Source organism: Acinonyx jubatus, chromosome D3, assembly GCF_027475565.1.
Source record: "Acinonyx jubatus isolate Ajub_Pintada_27869175 chromosome D3, VMU_Ajub_asm_v1.0, whole genome shotgun sequence".
Classification (NCBI taxonomy): Eukaryota; Metazoa; Chordata; class Mammalia; order Carnivora; family Felidae; genus Acinonyx; species Acinonyx jubatus.
This window is the reverse complement of record NC_069392.1, coordinates 30,696,912-30,718,712: the sequence shown is the minus strand read 5'-3', so window position 1 is coordinate 30,718,712 and position 21,801 is coordinate 30,696,912. Positions and strand designations below refer to the sequence as shown.

The following is a 21,801-nucleotide window of genomic DNA, read 5'->3' as shown; positions in this document are numbered from 1 at the left end:
AGTTCCTCAGTAAAGTAAATGTAGACTTACCCTATGAGCCAGCAACTCCACTTCTGGACATATATCCCAAAACATTGAAAACCAGCATTCAAACAAAAATTTATACACAAATATTCACAGCCAAAAAGGATAGAGGGTGGCTAGAGCCTGGGTGGCTCAGTCGGTTAAGCATCCAACTTCGACTCAAGTCATGAGTTCAAGCTGAGTTCTCACAGTCTATGAGTTCGAGCTCTGCGTCAGGCTCTGTGCTGACAGCTCAGAGCCTGGAGCCTGGTAAGGATTCTGTGTCTCCCTCTCTCTCTGCCCCTCCCTGCTCACACTCTGTCTCTCAAAAATTAAAAATGAAAAAAATTAAAAATGAAAAAAAGGATAGAAATAACCCAAATGTCCATCAACTGATAGGTGGATAAACAAAATGTATGTCCATGCAATGAAATATTACTTGGCAGTAAAAGGGAATGAAGCACTGATAATATGCTACCACATGAACCTTGAAAAAACATGCTAAGTGAAACAGTCCAGACACAAAGGCCACATAGTATATGATTCAGTGCGTGTGGAATGTGTAAAATAGGTAAAGCTGTAGAGACAGAAGGTAAATATGTCCTTGCTGGACATGGGAGTGAGAGAGGGGAGTGGGAAATGACTGCTGACGGTATAGGGATTCTTTTTGGATTGTTGAAAATATTTTAAAATCAGATTGTGGTGGTGGGTGCCCAGTTCTGAAAATATACTAAAAACCCTGACCACACTTGAAGTGGGTGAACTGTATGGTATATGAATTCTGTCTCAATGAAGCTTTGAGAAAGGAAAAACAAGGATGCAGGACTAGATTGTCTCTTGGGAATTTCTCCTTTCACATAGTACCAGACATAGAAATGAAACCTCCATGAAGTCTTTGTTTTTTGCTTACCATACTGCCAGATCACATTTGTTAACTGAATTCCAGGTCTGGGTACTTAATTTATGTTAGGGGAGATCTTCTAACATCTCCTGCCTAAGTAAGGCACATCATTCTGGGACCATTTAAGGAAATACTACCAAAAAGCACAACTATTGATGTGTATAGTTAGTGATCCAAATTAGGGTCACTTAAGAGTTTTAATGTTAAGTTACTGATTAGTGATCCAAAGATACTGATTAGTGATTAACCTAACTAATAGTATTTTTAACACTAAATTCTTTGATAAAGGAAGCACTTAACACTGGTAAACTTTGTAAGATACTACTTTTAAATATTACAGCTTTCTCATCCTGAGCTTTTTATAGGTTGTACTCATACAGTTCATATGTATAACTTTGAAATGTGTGGTCAGGGTAACTGGTTCTGGGCATTAGGCCTTTACTGCACGGCCAGCAGAGGGTTCCATAAGCATTGTAATGAAAGACTGGATTGTGTTTCTGGGATGACCTTCCTCATTTAGGTCTTGTACATGACAGCTCTAGAATTTTTTGATAATGTAAATAACATTTACATTTTGAGGAATATGTTACATAGAAATCTAAAGAAAAATGTATTTTGGATGTGGTATATAGTAACAAGACCACCAAAAGTAGAATTGTTCAAATTCTTTTTCAGTTAGCAGCAAAACTAGCCAGTGCAAAACCGTATACCAATTACAGGTACATGAGATTTGGGTCTAAACTTCTTCCCTGGATGTGTTGTTTTGTAGGTCTCCATCATGTTTTTGCCCAGAGATAGAGGAGATTATGCTCAGTTTTGGGATGTTGAGTGTCACCCCCTTAAAGAGCCTCACATGAAACATACCTTGAGATTTCAACTCTCTGGACAAGTGAGTGTTACACTGAATTTAAGTAAATTATTGTGTGTATATATTAAAAACATTAAGTGAAACTGACATGGAAAACTGTCCTGAAAGTGCAGACTATTTTCCTGGTATTCTAATTTCATTAATTCTGTTGTCTGGCCCTGTAATCTTAATTTTCTCATTTGCCTTGATTGATTGGCATGTTTGAAGTCTGAGTTTGGGTCTATGAAATCTATGTTTGACTTGATTAAGAGCGCGCGCGCGCGTGTGTGTGTGTGTGTGTGTGTGTGTGTGTGTGTGTATGTAAAAGAAACTGAACAGTATAAGGTATAGTGTTTGCAATTTAGGGAATTTAAAAATCTTAAGTTTTCTTTGAAAAATTAAGAAGGAAATAGTAGAATTCAAATGGGTAAATTTCCAGATATTTTCCTAGTATTGATTTCTCATCCCCCACCCTGTGATTTTTTTTTTTTATACAGAGTGTCAAAACAGAAAATGAGCCTGAAAATTCAGAAATTTCCACAAACTCTCTCATTAAACTAGATAATTTAGTTAAACCCCGGAGACCAGCTGTGTCAGAGGCTTCTGCTCTCGTACCTGGGTATGTTGTTTTTGTCATTCTTATGACATATTTTCCAGTACTTTACTGAGATATAATTATATACAGTAAAATGCTCAGTGACCTTACCTATGAGTTTCCATGCATTGCTACCACTCCAGTCAAGACAGAGCATTTCTCTCACCCAGAAAGCTCTTACACATCCCTTTGCAGTCAGCCCTGCCCTCACCCCAATATTTGTTCTGGTCTCATCTTTTGGCATAGGTTGGTTTTGTTGAATTTCATACACATACACACCCCTTGAGTCTGGCTTCTTTCACCACACATAATTTTGGGGGATTCATTAGTGTTGTTGAGTATGTCTGTAGTTTGTCCCTTTTCATTATTGAGTATTGCTTTATGTGAACATATCACAATTTATTCATTTTCCTGATGACACTTGGGTAGCTTCTCATTTGGAGCCATTATAAAGGAAGGTGCTATGAACACTATTGTGTGTATTTTTGTGGAGATATTTTTTTAATTTCTTTTGGGTAAAAATACCTGAAAAGTAGAATTGCTGAGTCATATGGTAAGCATGTGTTTAACTTTATTTATATTTTTTAATTTTTTAAATGTTTATTTTTTTATTTTTGAGAGAGAGAAAGAGAGTGTGAGCAGGGCAGGGGAGAAACAGGGGGAGAGAGAGAATACCAAGCAGGCTCTGTGCTGATAGCACAGAGCCTGACATGGGGCTCGAACATGTCTGAGCAGAAATCAGGAGCTGGCCACTTAACTGACTGAGCCACCCAGGCATGCTGTTTAAAAGTATGTGTTTAACTTTAAAACAAACTGCCAAATTGTTTTCCTGAAGTGGCCATACCATTTTATGTTCCCAAAAACATTGTACAAAAGCCGATTCTTAAAAACTTTTAAAATGTGTATTTTATACCAGTAGCTTGCACAGCTGTGATGAAAATATTTAAGTATTTTACCTAATACACATGTTTTTTACAATCCTTAAGTAACTAATATTTAGATCTTTGCTCTGGAGGAAGATGCTTATAAGAAAAATATATGTTGAATACCTACTAAATTTAATATAAATGTGGTCATTTATTTTCTAATAGGAGTAAATAATGTGTTTTATAAGAAATTAGGCTCCTTTAAAGAGTATGTGTTCTTACCACACTCTTTTGATGCTGTTTACTCATCTGCTCATCTCGTAATTACTGAGCACACACCATGTGCCAGGTAGTGGAAGCAGAACTGCCCTCGTCCTTGCCTCCATGGACTTCACTTCCTGGAGGAGGAGGCAGCACATCAACAAATTATCTCACTAAGAGGCTTGATTACAACTTGTGGAAAGGACTGGAAGGAAATAAATGGGAAACATGGGAAACATGACACAGGGAGCTTGATGTGTGATACCTGGGAAGAGCCTCCCTGAAATGGGACCTTTAAGTTGAGGAGGATGAGTGGAAATGATGGAGGTAAAGAGCATAGGAAAAGTTCCCAGCATTGTGAGGACTGGCTTGTGGGGATCGTTGGCCCTCGAGGAACCAAAGGCAGCACATAGGCCTAGAGCCCAGAGGGAGGGAGAGTATGTGAGGGGAGGCCAGAGGGTGGGTGGGCAGAGGCAGACCACACAGATCCTTGCATGTCAGATGTTAATTTGGGGGTTTATCTGGGAAGCTGTTGGAAACCACTGAGTGACATGATCAGATTTCAGTATTTATAGAAAAATCCTCTGTCTGTGGTACAGGCTGATTAGGAGGAGGCCAGGGTAGATATGGTAAAACAAGTCTGAAGCTATTATTAAGCAGACCAGGATTAAAGTAGTGTCAAGGAAAATGATGAGAAATGAACAGATCTGAGAGGTATAGAGGAAGAAAATTTGAAGGACTCCGTGGATGGGTTGAGTAAGGGGGCTTGAGAGAGAAAGGGGGTCAAAGTTGGCTCTCAGAAAAACAAGTGTAGGGTCAGGTTTGAGGAGAAAGATCCCGGGTTTAGTCTGTATTTATGGTGATATATCATTGTGTGGTGATAGGCATGTTGCCCAGAGGCTCAGATCTGGGAGTCATGGGGTCAGGTCGATGGATCACTGAGATGGGATTGCCTAGGGAGACTGCAGGAAGAACAGTTAGGGATGTTGAGGGCTAGGCCACACGGGACAGCAGCATTGGCAGTGAGGGAGTGGGCATGAGCCTGCTCAGACTGAGTATGGCATCTAGGTCACTGCCATCAAATGCTGCCAAGAGGCCAGAGCTTGTGTTCCACTCTCAGGGTAGTCTGTCCTGAAAAATGGGGATCATCCCGTGGACTGCACTGGGAGTGGTCCAGCTGAAATGGACTAAGGTGAAAGGAACACCTGTGGATGCATTGAGTGTGAGCCGAGTGGGGAGCTAGAGCCCCAGCCCCCCTGAGGAGAAAGGGGTACTGTCCTGTCCCACTTTGTGGCTGATCCCACACCTTATCTGAGTGCTCTGGTGGGCATTTTCTCTTCACACAGACTAGTGAAGTTGCTGTTACAGGACTATTTTCTAACTGAGTTGTGAGAGAAAACACAAATCAACACTTTCAAGATTAATGTATATAGCCTAACTTACTGTGGAATTTAAATGGTTAACTTTTCAACATGTTTCCAAAGCAGGCAGCTTGACTTGACTCACCGTGGGGTTTATGCCCCAGAAGATGTATATCAGTTTCTGCCGACTAGGGTCGGGGAATCAAGGACGCTGAAAGTCAACTTGCGAAATAATTCTTTCATTACGCACTCTGTAAGTTGGAAATAGTACTGTGGGCTTTGGGAAAGTGGATATATTCAACTATTTTATAAATATTTTCCTAATAATTTAGAAGCTTGTTTTATAGATTATACCTAAGTTATAACAATGAGTTAATTTTTTAAATGACTCATACTGCATTTGGAAAGATACTCATGGGAAGAATTGAAAATATTTAGCATTTGTTTTCATATTTTCATTTTTAAAGTTTTCTCTCATTTTCTCTTTCTTCTGTACCATTATACCAACATTTCTGGATAGCATTTACTCTAGTCAGAACTAGGATAAATTCATATTGAAATTCTTTTAAATTTGTTTTCATGTGCAATTATCTAATTTTGTGACTACACTTAAATTTACTAAATATCTTTAATTAAAGAAATGTTTTAAGTATGCTCAAATATCTAACTTGCATAATTTCATAAAGTGTTTCATATTAAATTCCAGCTGAAGTTTTTAAGTCCCAGAGAGCCTTTCTACGTCAAACATTCAAAATATTCTTTGAGGTGAGTTTATTATAAATCAAAATGTTCTCATCCTAGTGCAGGACTTTGTTTTCAGGACTAAAAAGAGCTGAGGAGCCTGCAGGGAAATCATTTCACGACTGCCCATAAGTGTGCTCTACTGTCTAGCAACCCAAACTTTGTGCAATGGTTTGGACTTAGCATATGATTCCTGTTATCTGGTATTTTGCCAGCCACATAAATACATAGAAGCTTAATCATCTTGTGATTAACTTTAGAATAATTCCTGCTTTAAATGTTATTTTCACTGTGCTAAGAATCAAGGAGTTAAATTCTCAATAATTGGGACAAAAACCTTCCCAGATTAACTGGGGAAACTTTTATTATGATATTTTCTAGTTGTCATTCTTCAAATACCCTGTATTGTTCTTAAATCCGGGCCTCATTTTCTTGTAATCCTTGCTACTTTTCATTTTCCATATGATATACATTTAGATTGATATCTCAAACCGGTTTAATAGTAGGGTTCTATCGGACTTAACACTGAAGAATAATTTTCTCTTCATCTTTGAATCTTTAAGCTACTTAATCATAAGGTATTTCATTTTAGCATTAGATGATTCCGAAAACATGTTGCATGAAAACTTGGACCACTGTGCCTAGGACTAGTCTAGGACTGCCTCTTCCTGAGGTGCTAAGGCCAGCAGTGCCATACTCTGGAAAGTTGCACGTATCTCTAGATCCTGAAAAGATAAGACACTGTGCGAGGGAGGCCCTTCTCTCGTCTCCTTCTCTTTCTTTTCCCTCCAAACCTGCTATTCCTGTACTTGAGGTTCTGGCACTCCCTTTGCCTCCCAGGGGACTGACTAAAGGGCACAAACTGCAAATTAAACAATGAATGTGTCTAGAAAGTTATCATAGGCTTCATGTCTCTAAGCCTAGGTTTCCTGATTTGTGAAATGCAGTGCTCCTGGCAACCTGGGCTCCTTAGGAGGCTGATGTAAGCCATCTGTGGGTGTCAGCACCTGGCCCTATGGGAGATGCTCAGCAGGTGGTGACATCTTCAGCAGTACTGACAATGCCCTAATTTCAGCCAGCCTACTGGGGGTGGGGGGGCGGTCTGTGAAGACCAGCCCCACAGATTTTGATGGAACACCACAGATGCCTGCATGTCCGTGCTTTTCCATTAACCCCTTCAACAGCCACATGGAGGAGAAAGACCTAACTTCATTTATTTGGTTTTTTTTTTTTAATGTTTATTTATTTTTGAGAGAGGGAGAGACAGACCAAACACAAGCAGGGGAGGGGCAGAGAGGGAGACACAGAATCTGAAGCAGGCTCCAGGCTCTGAGCTGTCGGCACAGAGCCCAATGCGGGCTCAAGCCCACAGACTGTGAGATCATGACCTGAGCAGAAGTCAGACCCTTAACCGACTGAGCCACCCAGGCACCCCAGAAAGGCCTAACTTTAAAAAACAAAAAACAAAAAACACTAACTGAACATTTTCCAGCTTCTCTACTCTTGAGTCCTTGACTCCCAGCAGCCTGTGGACCTCCAGTCAGTGAGCCTTTGCCCTACTGGTTTAAGACAGGTGGTGCTAGACTGTTACAGTAGATGGACGCTGCTAAATACATGAGTGAGAAGACCAAGTGAAGTACACTCCAGGTCACAGAAAAACTTCTCTCCTGACTCCTCCACAGGCTAAAATTTTACATAAAGTAAAGCAGAAAAGCTGGTTTCTTTATACATAAGAATGACTTCTTTCAACTTTGCAGAAGCAAAAATTTGCTACAGTAGCTCACTTGAAAATTTTTACACAAAACTGAAATAATGGTGCTTCTTCTTATAAGTTTTGAGTGCTTTTGTATTTATCCCAAATATTAGACACTTTGACTTTGAACAGGGGCTCATGAAATACAAGTGCTGGGGGAGAGCAGTGATTAGCTTGCTTTGGCAGGTGGAACAGAATCTATTCTGAGAATCTGAAAAGCAGTTCCCAGCTTTCTTTTAGTGGTGTTTTTGTTCATTAGATGGTTCTTTGCTCTATGATACCATTAGCTCCACCCTTCCAGAGTAATAATGTGACTTTACTCATCTCTAGGGTACATGAGGTAATCAGTGCCTTACTACAAGTATGCACCTCCCCAGGGCAGTTGTGAGGCATGATGGGGCTGCTTTTACACATGAAAGTGCCCTGAGGCCTTTGGGATATGAACCGCAACATAGGTAGGCCAGAAGAGCTTCACCCAGAGGTTCTGGGGTTTTGTCTAGTGCAGAGGCGGGGAACATGGATGGGTGTTAGGGATATACCCCCCTTTTTTAATTTTATTATATAAAAAATTTTTTTATGTTTATTTATTTTTGAGAGGGGGGGAGACAGAGCGTGAGTGGGGGTGGTGGGCAGAGAGAGAGGGAGACACAGAATCCAAAGCAGGCTCCAGGCTCCGAGCTGTCAATACAGAGCCCAGTGCGGGGCTTGAACCCATGAACCATGAGATATGACCTGAGCTGAAGTCAGACGCTTAACCGACTGAGCCACCCAGGCGCCCTGGGGATATACCCCCTTAAACCAATAGATTATAAGGAAGGTAATAGGGAGAAGGAAACCCTGATTATCAGTTTTTTTGTAAAGGTCATTTTGGGGGGTCTAGGTGACCATCTCTATCATATCTCCATAAAAAGAATTCATTCATGTTCCCACTTAGCCCTGAAAAGCATTCTTCTGTTAACCTATTGTTTTATTCTAGTTTAATCTCTGCTGTGACATTTTAGTGACATGTTTCCCCTCTCCTGTGCCCGCGTCTGCATGCACCAAGCGTCCTGGCAGGCTCCTGCTGCTGACCTGCCAGACCCTGCTGTCTCATTCCAGAGGGCTTTCTCACAAAAGTCACAGCCAGGGACAGTGCTGTCATTGAGCTGTTGTTACTTCTCACCAACACACACAGGAACCAAGCAGTTTGTTACTTTGTGATGGTACCTTGGCTGTGCCAAGAGTATTCCTTTTAAATTAAAAGAAAGAAAAGAAAAATGATGGTTTATAGAATTTTCAGGTTCTGTAGATGGGGGCAGGCAGTGGAGGAGGCAGTTTGAATGCATGTTCACAGCTGCTGTGTCCCTCTCTTAAAGCATCTTTGCTCTTTGTGTGCCTGTGCCGTAACAGTAGCCCTTGCCTGGTACCTGGTAAGGGATTTTGAGCTAGACCTGTCCCCTGGGTTCAGCATACTTTACTGTTACCTTTAACGTTTAAAGTTGTGTGTGTGTGTGTGTGTGTGTGTGTGTGTGTGTGTGTAGAGAGAGATTAAAAGCAGTTTTTAATAATAGTACAAGGTACTATGGTAAATATATCCATGTTACTTGAAGTGTTCTAGAACTATGTTAAATTTTATAGTTCTTTCTAAATCGCATTCAAGCTTATTCAGAGTATCTGTAAGTCTAAAACAGATGATATATGTTTATCATAATACATTTTTAAAACACTTTCTCAGTTGAATATAGAACAGTTCTGTGTTCTATATTAAATTTGTTAATGATGGGATCTGTCAGATTTATTTCAGGATATTTTATTACTTTAGCAATTCATAAGTTATAAAGCCTCTTAAGTTGGCAAATTGTACTACATTATTCTGGGTACTGAAATGCTAACATGAAAGAGAAAATGGTAGTTTGTCAGTGCCGGGCACTAGGTACTGTGTTTTTAAATTTGGACATGGGAAATTAGGGTATAATGCATTAGGGGAAAATAACCCAGACTTAAAAATTTGGTGTGTGTGTGTGTACGTAGGCATGTATTTTTAAAATTCTGCATAATCAGTTATATCCAGGAAAAGGGCTTTGAAATACTAAAACTGTTTTCTAAATTTTTAGCCCACTGCAGTTATATACCCAAAAGCTGACACTGTACACAGGAAATGTGTTGGAAACAAAAGCATATATCAGTTCCGATTGCTGAACTTTAAGACATGTAGTTTGGAAATGAGACTCAGGGATGAACTACCTTCCCTCTGAGGGAAGTCTGAAAGCTATTAATTTTCACTCAAAACAAGACTAAAGGTCAGTGACATCACATAGGCTTTGATGAACTTTATGTAGTTTCATTCACCATGAGGATAAAGGTGTATTTTAAACTCTTGGGACCTGGTTTTGTGAACAGAAACCTCCCAACATAATACTTTTAAACACAGGGTACTCATTACCTGCCTCTATACAGCTGATCCTTGAACAGAGCAAGGATTAGGGGTGTCAACCCCCAAGTGGCAGAAAATCTGTGTATAACTTTTGACTCCCCCCAAAACTAAATTTACAATAGCCCACTGTTGACCAGAAGCCTTACCAATAACATAGTCAATTAACATAACTTTTGTATATTAAATGTATTATGTACTATACTCTTACAATAAAGTAAGCTAGAGAAAAGAAAGTGTTATCAAGAAAATGATAGTACATCAAGCTCTGGCCTCTTGGCAGCATTTGATGGCAGTGACCTAGATGCCATACTCAGTCTGAGCAGGCTCATGCCCACTCCCTCACTGCCAATGCTGCTGTCCCGTGTGTACATCAGTTCAAACCCGTGTTGTTCAATGGTCAAACGTAATCTGAAAATAAATTTTCAGGACAGTTTTTTAATAAAAGTTCACACGAATGCTGGTGGAGCAGAACCTGCACAGCCCTGTTAATGACCGGCACGAGTGGCGTGGGTTCATACTCTCTCCCCAGTTGAGCATGCTGCTGAAGGAGGGTCGGGGGTACCCTGTTCCTCTGCCCTTTCTTGGGCAGATGGCTACCTGCCTGCGGACAGAACACTTTCACATGCAATAGAACAGACCTCTTGTTTCCCTTTTCCTATTGTTTTGGATGGCCAGGAATATATATGCAATATTATTTGAATCAGGTTTTAGATTTTCCCCTTCTCTGTGCCAGTTTCTTGTTAAATAATATCATTAAAGAAATGAGAACCAAATTTAAACCAAACATAACTTCGCTGAGTTCTTCCATCAAAATCCGACCGCACCCTGCCATGCACGGAGCTGGTTACAGTGGTGGGTGATGCACGTGCTGCTGTAGCACCAGGCCGACGACCTTTCCTTTCTCTTTCCAGAGCCCAGCATTATATCAACATGCCTGTGCAGTTCAGACCAAAGTCGGCAGGCAGATTTGAAGCTTTGCTGGTTATTCAAACAGATGAAGGCAAGAGTGTTGCTATTCGACTCATGGGTGAAGCTCTTGAAAAAATTAACTAGATACATTTTATGCAAAGTAAACTACATAAGTTATATTTTGGTAACTTCATTTTATTTTTACACTGCAATATTCTTTTGTATATATTTTGTAAGATTGTTTTGATAACTAGATTTTTGTTTGTTTTGAGAAGCTAATACTGAATGAAGACCTGACTAAAATATCATGTATGTAGCCCACAGTATTGTACTTAACTTTTTTATAGGGGACAAGAGAGTTCTATTTTTGCATTGATTATGATACTCTGAATAAATATGGTATATATTTTAATGTGGTATAACCAGAAATAAACTTCAATTTCCATTGAACCTGTCTTTTTTATATCACGTAATACAGAAATCAGAATATTGCTTTATTCTAATTATTTTCAAGCTACTGGGTCTGTTTTGTGATCCCCCCCCCCCCACTCCATTACACAGTTTCCTTTCCTCTAAGAAATTCCTTCTTTGGTCCTTCTTTCTGTTAGCTAATTGCCCAGATTAGAACAGAAGTGTACTTTTAAAGAAATTATTTTTCTCCAGAGTAGCAGAATTCATATTCTGTGCAAATACATTGGAGAGGTTGATGTATTTTAAGATAGCATTTATTGTAATTAAAGCCAGATGGGACAGCTGCTCCAGAACACCGCATAGAAGGTATGCTCCACAAGCAGGTGCCTGTGGGAAGGCAGTGAGTTGCTGAGGGGGCAGAACAGTCCTCCCCTTATGTCATCTTGAGCTGTGAGGTAGAAAAGGTGACACAAATACCTGGTTTTACCCAGGAGGAACATGATTATTAATTGCCTCTCAACCATTACTGTTAAGTCCCCGAGCCCTAGCTAATAGCCTTGGTCTGTGGAGCAACAAAATTCCAGATTGTGAGCAATTGTGTAATGGGTTAGGGTGATCACAGTTGGATATTACTGATGGAATAGAAAGACCGTGGAATGTGCAAGAAGCTGCCTAGATGGCTTAAATCTACAGCAGTTTGGAAGCAGCGATGGTGAGCTGGAGACAGGAAAACATTTCTTCTTTTCTCTTCTACCTTATTTCTCTGGCTTAGACATTTATAAAAACATTTTTCACAAGTTAAACAGTTGTTGCTGTTACTGATACTGTCCTACTCCAGTTTTAGAGTTCATACATCAAATGTCAGTGACTTCATGCTTGAACATGTATTATTTGACAACATTCAGCCTCAAAAATTTTGAAATGGTGGTACTGCTTTTTAAAAATATTTGCCCTGGTCTTTCAGTTCCTAAGAATTGTTACATTTCTGTGTAACCATCACTTTGCCTTTTACATTCTACTCAGGAGGTTTAAAAAAAAAAAAAAAGGTTTAGGCAAACAAAAACTTTAAAAGTGACTCTCCTTCCACAGACCATATGCTTTTATGGGTATGCATTTCTTCCTGTCCCTTCTGTGTGTTGGAAACCTGATGCTTGGAATTTGGGAAACAGTTGGATGTGAACCAGTGGTTGACTGCAGCCAGTCATCACTGTAAAGCAACTCCAGTCACTGGCTCCCTTCACTGTGATCTGCGGTGTGGAAGAGCATCTAATGGGCAAAGTTACCAACCCCTGATTAGGTTTCCATCTAGAAGCTGGTTCCCCTTGTTTCCCATCCCTTCCCAGATTGATATCTTGAGTCTTAAACTCTCCTGTAAGCTTCAGGCTCAGCTGGACATTTCCACCTGGTTATCAAATAGGCATCTCAAACTTGGATTCACTCCCTGCCTTACATATGTTTCTCTCTAGCTTTCCTCATCTCCATAAATTTCCCCACTTTTCATCCAGTTATTTAGCTAAAACCCTAGGTTTGGGTGTTTTACCCTCATCCCCATCGACTCTACCGAACTTTTCTCACAGAAGTCCTTCAGTCTGTGTCCAGAGGTGGCCACTGTGGCCCGGGCCACCATCCTTTCAAGGACCGCTGTCCTTGTCCCCTCCCCACACTGCCGCTGGTGCTCTTGCCTCAGGAACCCCTTCTACACCAGCAGGCAGAGTTACAGTTTGTAAAAAGGTAGACCAGAGCCAAGGCTCCTCTGCTTATACCATAAAACCTTGGTTTGTGAGCATAATGTGTTTCAGAAACATGCTTGTATTCCAAAGTACTTGTATATCAAAGAGAATTTCCGCATAAGAAAGAATGGAAACTCAGATGATTCATTCCACAACCCAAAAATATTCATATAAAAGTGATTACTGTAATATGATACAAACTAAGAAAATACAAAATGTAAAGAAAAATAAATTAACCTGCATTTACCTTTTTGAAAACCTTTGTGGCTGGTGTGAGGGAGACAAGAGAGGAGGGTTATTGTGTGGGGTGACTTTCACTATCACTAACGGAATCACTGCTATCTATTGGCTCATTGGAATCTTTTTCTTTTCGTGCAACTTTAATAACCTATCCAATGACACTTGCTTTTGTCTCCTTTTGAGGATTTCACAGAAATGTGACATTGCATTGTCATTAAGCAGATTCATTGCTCGCACTGCTACAGCCTTATTTGGGTGGTGCTTTTGTACAAAATTTTGCTCCGTTTCCCACATTTTACACATCTCCTGATCTCATTTGCAGTGAGGGATTCCTCCGCACTTTTCTCCTCCTTCTCTGCAGATGAGATACAGATGTAGACTTCTTGTAAGATCTTGCAATTTTGACCACTGTGTACTTCTCAATGATTTCCTTCTTTCACCATAATCATCTTCTTCTTATCACTCTTCAATATTTTTCTGAATGAGGCCATTGTATACACTTGCATGGATGTTGACTACAGTACAGTATTAATAAACTCATCATACACTGTATTTAATGTAAGTGGCAATAAGGCAGCTGAGGAAAGGGTCTATATCTGCAGGCAGCCTGACTTAGAATGAAGCAAAGCATTCCTAGGTGTACTCTTGTATGGAAAAGCAAAGGACTGTCCATAGGTGCTTTGAAGTGACAAAAAATACACTAGTGCCAGTTATGGGCACCTTCCAACGTTCTGAAAAATCACGGATTTCTGCCAACCGCTGCAGGTTGAGACCGAGCATCTAAGCTTGAAAGATCATCACCCACAATCCCACAGCAAGGGAGAGAGAGAAGGACCATTGGCTCAGTTGTGATCATGTGACATTTGGCATCACGTACTACTCGTACTGCAAAACCTCGCTTGTTTTATCAAGTTAAGACTTATTAGAAAGGATTGCTCTTCTTGCGGAACACTTGCAGAACAAGTTACTCGCAATCCAAGGTTTCACTATGTATAATTACATTACGTGCAGTCTGAGCCCACACTCACTCTCCTGTTGGCCTGGGCGGCTGTTGGTCATTTGGCTTCTGCCTTCTTTTGTGGCCTCAACTGCTGCCCCTCCAACCACTTGCACCAGCTCTGTGGCTGTTGTTTTCTGGCTCAATCACTAGGGCCTTCTCAGTTGCTGGGCCCTTGCCATCTCAAACTCTCCCCCAGATCTTGGTATGGCTGTTTCCTCCCCTCCCTTGGGGAGCCTTTCCTGACCACTGTGTCCAAAGGAACCCTGACTATCTCACATCACACTGCTTACTTCCCATTACAACCCTCTCTCTACCTGACCCTTTCTTATATACTTATTGACTAGTTAATTATCTCCCTCTAAAATGTAAGCTCTGTGTGACCACACACCTAGCTGCCCTTCTGACCACTGCATCCCCAGACCTGGTCAGCCCATGCATGTATGATGATCACATTCATTGTTCTGGAAGTTTCTCTGCGCATCGTCCTGATCCAAAGGCCCAGCCATGCTTCTCACCAACCCCAGTACACAGCATCCCAGGTTTCCCCAAGATTTCTTACCTAGTTTCTTACCAGTCTCCTGTGGACTGTTCCTCACCATAATAGGTAAATGTTTATTGAGTGCTTCCTATGTGGCAGGTAGTGTCTCAGTGCCTTACATGACTGTCACCCTAAATTCATATCAACTTCATAGCGATGGACCCTTTCTTGGCAGGGAGGCCTGGGGGAGAGAGGATCAGAGGCCTCCCTCCTGCTGCAACCTCCAGGTACCTGTGACCATGTCTGGGGACAGACCAGCAGATCAGTAGCAGGCTCTGGGCTCAGGAGGGCAGGATGGCCTGGTGTGGATGAGCAGGCCAGGGCTGGGATCCAAACCTTGGTGTTGCTGACTTGGGTACCCAGTTGCAGATAATAGGAACTGTTCTGGAAATAGAGAAAATGTAACATTGGTATATGTCTTCTTTTAAAAATTTGATTCCCTTTGTAAAGTGACCCTGAGATCACAGATGAGTGTGTCCCGCCTGGGTCCCACATCTGACACACGATCCTGCTTCTCAGCCAGCCAAGATATTTAGCAGGCAAGACCCAAAGTTCCGTAGAACTCAGGGATGATTAATGTGCATCATTACTGATTTAATTAGTCCAGAAATGAGACCGGGTAAGAGGGCATCTGTTTTTAGTCTCCAATTAACTCAGGGATGATTTTATACATAGGATACATATATTTTATGGGACACGGATCTCTGGGTAGAATTAAATTGGGCTATGTCTCACAAATATGAACTTGTTCTCTTTGTTTATTGAGTGGCTTTCCTCCCTTTTCGATTCAGTATTCATTTTCTAAAATTTTATATTTAACATGGGGGATTCTTGTTATTCTATAGAGGTTTGATGAAAACCTTGTTCTGAAGTGAAAAGTCTATTTCCCAACATCTTCCACTTAGTGAGAATTAATGCATCATTCTTCTCAAAGACACATCCCCTGGCTGCTGCTCATGCTGGATGCCCAGCCTGGCTCAGATCTACGGGTGTCATGTTGCTGGCCCTCGGATTCCAGCCGCCGGCTCATTGGCCAGCGAGTTTGATAAAGTTTACTTTTCAAATTGTGTGCGAGCTGTATCTTTTTAGGTGGCTAACCAGCTCTTATTAAATTTCAAAATGCCATTGTGATTCTCATAACCACACATGTCCAGCGTCCTGCCAGCTCCCCTGTGTGCTGTCATGCTGTCTTACAAACAGTGCTCCTTGTCCCAGACCTTCCTAAATCCTTGAACCCTACAGGACCTTGGTTATGGAAATTATTTGATATTGCTACTTTGTCATTTTAAACAGGCCAATGACATATTAAAGCAGTGAAACTAAACCATTCAAATACTTATTTTAAAGAAATAGCTCACTTGTTTTTGTGTTTTTATACCATTTCCTATAGTTTGGATAAGAGAATGAGCAGATAAAAATGTTCAGAGCTGTAATATTCTAAAAATAGTTGCTTTGTAAATAAGGATGACTTGAGTGATGGGTGTGGTGGGCATTATGGGCAGTTTCTGAGATGGCCCAAAATGATTCCTGTCTCCTTGTGTTCACGGCCTGTGTAATCGTTCCACCTGAGCAATGTGCTTCTAACCTCAGCATTGGTGGACGTGTCATTTCTATGATTAGATTACAAAGAGATGTCCGTCTTGCCGAGAGACTCCCGCTGGCTTTAGTGGAACGAGATGCCATCTGGGGAGGTCTTTGTGGCAAAGCACTGAGGACAGCTCCCAACCAACAACTGGCTAGGAACTGAGGGGCTCAGTCCAGCAGGTCAAAAGGCAGTGAATACTGTGGACCACCACGTAATTGAGCTTGAAAGTGGATCCTTCCCCAGTTGAGCCTTCAGACAAAACCCTAGTCTCATCCAACCCTGGGTTGCCAAGCCAGGCCCCCCACTCCCAACCCATAGAAACTGATATCATACATGCTTATTGTTTAAGCCACTAAGTTCCTGGTAATTTGTTATGCAGCAGAAGATAACAAAGTGATGCTTAATGAAAAACTGCTGCCAGTATAACAAGCTCATATAATCAGCCACATTGGTAAATAATTACATGTAATGAATGGAAACAGTCCAACAACTATTGATCTTTCTGTGATTAGAAAGCTCTTTTTTTTTTTTTTTTAGTTTATTTATTTTGAGAGTGTGTGTTTGTGAGCGGGGGAGAGGCAGAGAGAGGAGAGGGAGAGGGAGAAACCCAAGCAAGCTTTGTGCTCTCAGTGTAGAGCCCGATGCGGGGCTCAGTCTGACAAACTGTGAGATCATGACCTGAGCCGAAATTAAGAGTTGGGATGCTTAACTGACTGAACCACCCAGGCGCCCTAGAAAACTCTTTTAGTCTCAAATGGGCACTCCCCTTTATGCCCAAGCAAAGGTCTTGGCATACTGGAACCAAGAATCCTATAAGTTTTCAAATGCACACCAAATGATTACAAGCAGTTAGAGCTTATTGAGCATTTAGGGAGACAGAATGAGAGCCTATGTTAACTTACCTCCAGTTGCCAGAGCGATGGACTTGTTTGGACAGGAAGTCATGTGGGGTGGGTGACCCTATGCCTAATGGAGCTGAGCAGCACTGGCTTTGAGAGCGTGGCATTGAGGTATAGGAGGAGCTAGGTGGATGAAAGCACAATTGGACGTTTGGTCCTCCTTGGCATTGTTATAAATTTTATTCTTACAGCCAGGGCCTAACCTGAAAAATACATATAAGCACATTGAAGCGATTGTATTTAATTCTACAAACAGGGTTGGCATACACAGCCTATGGCAACTTTCTTACTATGACTTCAGGTGGGACAGGACACTGCTTGGTTCAAGCAGATTCTCCTTATGTCGTGGCTGATCCATAAAACTGCCCTTGTGTAGGAATCAGTGTGAGGAAATGCAGTATTTTATGCTTTGCCACATGTGAGGCTTGGGCCCTGAGAAGCTTTGAGGCAGGGCCAGAAACACCCTCGTCATCTGAATGGACTCAGCAGGCATCCTCCACATCCGTGCTGTGAGGGGGCAGGACTGCTGGGGAGAGGGGGCAGGCACCAGCGCCACTTGACTGCGGTACAGTTTTGCAGAGGGCACTTCTGTGGATGGAGCACTATGTCCTCAGTCTTGGAAGGTGATGCTCCAGCAGCTTCTTTGGCAACTGTCTTTATTAAAACATCCAGAGAGGCCAGTTTGTTCTGCTGCTGGGGCCAGGTGTACCTAATCCCTCTGGTCCAGCCTGCTTTCCCCTCACTTGCTTTCCACAGGCAAGGCCACCAGGGAGTGGGCCTCCCAACACCTTCTCTTTCACAGGGACACTTTCCCCACAGGGGGACCTTTCTTACCTGCCTTTCAGGTCCTCAGGGAAGATGGCCCATTGACTAATGGGTAACTGTTGAATGGTGCTCTGAGTGTCTGTTCCATACATTCAATTGGAAGTGCTATGAGGGCAGGGACCAGGGCTGGTTGGTTTACCTCTGAAGTCTCTGCCTAAAGTAGTGCTGGCTTATGATAGGTTTTTGTATGTTTTGAATGAATGAATGCATCATCACTGAAGTTTCCATGTCTTAATATTTCAAAGGAAATACCAAGAGTATATAAATAATAACATAGGAATGGATGGACCCCTGTTTAATACAGTGATTTTTTTTTTTTTTAAAGTGGGCTCCACACCCAACGTGGGGCTTGAACTCACAAGCCTGAGATCAGGAGTTGCATGCTTTACCAACTGAGCCAGCGAGGCACCCCTAATAGAATGATGTATTCCTATCTCAAGCCACAAGCAAATGTTGCTAATGTAAAAGCACTAGAATCAGGAGCAGGCAACCCTGTTTACACCATTGCTGTCTCATGGTGTGGTCCTGATGGCCTACCTGCTGGCACCTGTGCAGGTGAACAAGTGGAAGAGATGAGATGGATCAGACAGGTGATTAAATTGTTGATGTGTGTTTCCAAGAGATTCCTTTAAAAATTATGAACAATAGGGGCGCCTGAGTGGCTCAGTTGGTTAAGCGTCCGACTTCGGCTCAGGTCATGATCTCACAGTTTGTAGGTTCAAGCCCTGCGTCAGGCTCTGTGTTGACAGCTCAGAGCCTGGAGCCTGCTTGGGATTCTGTGTCTCCCTCTCTCTCTGCCCCTCCCCTGTTCACACTCTGTCTCTCTCTCTCAAAAATAAATAAACATTAAAAAAATTAAAATAAATAAAATAAAAATTATGAACAATAAGCATTCAGTCATGTGACTGGTACAAAATTGATATACAAAAATCCATAGCCTTTCTGTATATAAAAAAATAATAACGGACAGTCAGAATATAATGGAAGGCAAGATGAAACACCTAGGAATAAAAGTATAAAGAAATGTGTAAAATGTACAGGAAGGAGACTTTAAAGTCTCCCTGGAGGACACAGAAGGAAGCTTGAATAGGAGGAGGACATGTGCCCACCGCGCCACTGAGCAGGAAGCTGTACCATGAATCACACAGGCGGGCCTGGTGGTGACCCCCCAAGACTAATGCTTTCCAACCGCTGTTGGTTGGGGGTTTTCCACAGAGACAGTGAAGGGTCTCAACCCTCCAGCTGCGCTTGGAGCTGGGCCTGCAGCTAACTGTCCAGCTGCCACGTCTTTGCTCTTGGCCCGCCCCCTCCTTAGCACACCTCCATCAACCTAGCACCTCCTTTCTTTAAAGGGTAAAATCCTACACTTAACATATATCTTTATTAGAATTTTACATGTCCTTTTAATTGCGCTAGAGTTTTGTGAATATTGCACAATTATTACCGCTTTTGTTACAAAGTTGATTTTAAGTAGTCACCCCCAATTTTAGCGTGTGAATGGAGGCAGGTTAAGAATACGTATTTTGCATTACAGCGGAAAGACCTTTTGAAGAAAAATTCCAGTAATTAAATCTGTCAGTTCTCCCTAAACTGATCTCATTATTTAATGGCTTTCCAGTAACAATACCTACAAAGTATTTTTTAGGTGGAAGATTGACTCTAACGTTGATATGGAACAATGCCATGCATAAATCACCAGGACAGTGCTGAGAAAAGGTAATGAGGGAGGCTGGTCCTGCCAGGTGTCAAAGACAAGGCTCCAACTGTTGGCCTCCTGGCACCATAGAGAGGTGAGGACACCCCAGCCCTCAGAGACATAGCAGAGCAACCTCACCTTCAGCCTCACCCCCAACCCCTGGGCAGAGAAGTCAACTCTGGGCCTTCTCCCCTCTGTACCAGGGCCATGGGCCACTTGTGGTCCGGGCTGCAGTCTTAATTCAGGACAGGAAGTACTAGGAAGCAACATAGCAACATATGAAGCTCATATTTAATCTCCCACCTGTCAGTGGAAACCTGTGGAAAGAAATTGGTGGTGTGATTCATTGGCCACTTCAACTATGACAACCTCAATGAAGATAGCCTGGATGAGACTGGTTTATGAAAAAGTAATGAAACAAAATGGATTCTGGAAAGACCCAAATACATATTTAGTATATGGCAAATGTGGCATTTTAGTGGGGAAAACATGGGTTATCCCAAGATATTTTCCAGATGAGTTGTAGGTTAAAAATGAAATTATAAAAGTCCCAGAAGAAAATATAGGACAATTTCAGTTAATCTCTTTTTTCATTTATTTACTTATTTATTTAGAGACAGCAAGCGAGCAAGGGAGGGGCAGAGAGAGAAAATCTCAAGCAGGCCCTCGCTGTCATCACAAAGCCTGATGGGGGGCTGGATCTCATGAACTGTGAGATCATGACCTGATCCAAAACCAAGAGGCAGATGGTTAACCAACTGAGCCACCCAAGCACCCCTCAGTTAATTTCAAATTACAAAACAAAAACTCCTATAAGAAGTCCTATAAGGAAGACTGATAAATTCAACCACGTACAAATACACACAAATTAAAATTTTCTGGGTGGAAAAAGCATAACCACAGTCAAAAGACAAATGACAAGCTGGGGAGAAATTTACAACACTGTAAAGGGGCTTTAGATGTTAATTTAAAAAAGCAACAATCCATAAGAAAATAGGCAAAAGACATGGGCAGTTAATAGAATGGGAAAATAAATAACTAAAAATTTTTTAAATAAGTGCTTTTAAATGACCTCGGTCTCAGTGGTCTAAACTGACGCATTTGTCTTTCTCACTCATGGGGCAGGGAGACCTTTTCAAATTCCACCTTCTTATTTAACTAGTTGTGTGACCTTGGGCAAATATGACCTGTGCTTCATTTTCCTCACTAGTTCAATTGCCATACTAGTATCTATTTCCTAGATTTTTTGTGAAAGTGAGTATTTGTAAAGTGCTTAGAATGGTGTCTGACACATAATAAACGATATAAAGTTGTTTATTTAATTGTAGTATAATTATATATATAATTTTTATTAAACAAAATTTAAGTTTACTTATTTATTATGAGAGGGGGATTGGAGAGAGGCAGAGAGAGGGAAAGAAAGAGAATCCCAAGCAGGCTCTGCACTGTCAGTGTAGAGCCTAATGCGGGGCTTGAACCCATGAACTGTGAGATTATGACCTGAGCCAAAACCAAGAGTTGGATGCTTAACCAACTTAGCCACCCAAGCACCCCTAATTATATATATATATATATATATATATGTGTGTGTGTGTATAATATTTATTTTTGGGAGAGAGACAAAGTATGAGTGGGGGAGGGGCAGAGAGAGAGGAAGACACAGAATCTGAAGCAGCCTCCAGACTCTGAGCTGTCAGCACAGAGCCCGACGCGGGGCTCGAACCCATGAACTGTGAGATCATGACCTGAGCCGAAGTCGGATGTTTAACCAATTGAGCCACCCAGGCACCCCTATATATATAATTTTTGAAACACCAGTGAATATTCTATATTTGCTCTTTTTTCCCCCGTTTTACTTAAAAGTATACCTTGGAAATCATTCTGTATCAGCACATATAAAACTGCCTCATTCTCAATGTCTGCCTAGCATCTTTGTATGGCTGTGCCATTATTTATTTGACAATCTTTATTTGATAGACGTTTTGGCTGTTCTAATATTTTTCTATCATGAACAGTGCTACTAAGACTGTCTACATACAGATGTCATTTCCCATATGTTCAAGGATATCTGTAGGATAAAATACTAGGAGTGGGGAATTGCTGGGTCAAAGGGTATGAGCAGTTTTAATTTGGATAGATAGTGCCAAATTGCTCTCCATGGTGGTTGTACAAGCTTTTACTCCTGCCAGAAATGTATGAAGAGCGCCTGTTTCTCTACATCCTTGCC

At 41.4% G+C, this 21,801-nt stretch overlaps 1 protein-coding gene across 7 annotated transcripts in view; it reads left to right on the top strand.

The window, feature by feature from the left end:
- Nucleotides 1-11,100, top strand: part of CEP192 (centrosomal protein 192) — a 126,245-nt gene extending 115,145 nt beyond the window's left edge. For 4 of the 7 annotated variants that reach the window (XM_053206750.1, XM_053206754.1, XM_053206753.1 and 1 more), the window contains 5 exons: nucleotides 1,674-1,793; nucleotides 2,249-2,370; nucleotides 4,958-5,087; nucleotides 5,541-5,599; nucleotides 10,653-11,100. In XM_053206750.1, coding sequence (XP_053062725.1) covers nucleotides 1,674-1,793; nucleotides 2,249-2,370; nucleotides 4,958-5,087; nucleotides 5,541-5,599; nucleotides 10,653-10,794 — 573 coding nt within the window. In that variant the 3' untranslated portion in view covers nucleotides 10,795-11,100. Of the gene's footprint in view, nucleotides 1-1,673; nucleotides 1,794-2,248; nucleotides 2,371-4,957; nucleotides 5,170-5,200; nucleotides 5,469-5,540; nucleotides 5,600-10,652 lie in introns of those variants that run through there. The other 3 variants (XM_053206755.1, XR_008291932.1, XR_008291933.1) reach the window with 3 other exon arrangements.
- The last annotated feature ends 10,701 nt before the right edge of the window (nucleotides 11,101-21,801 follow it).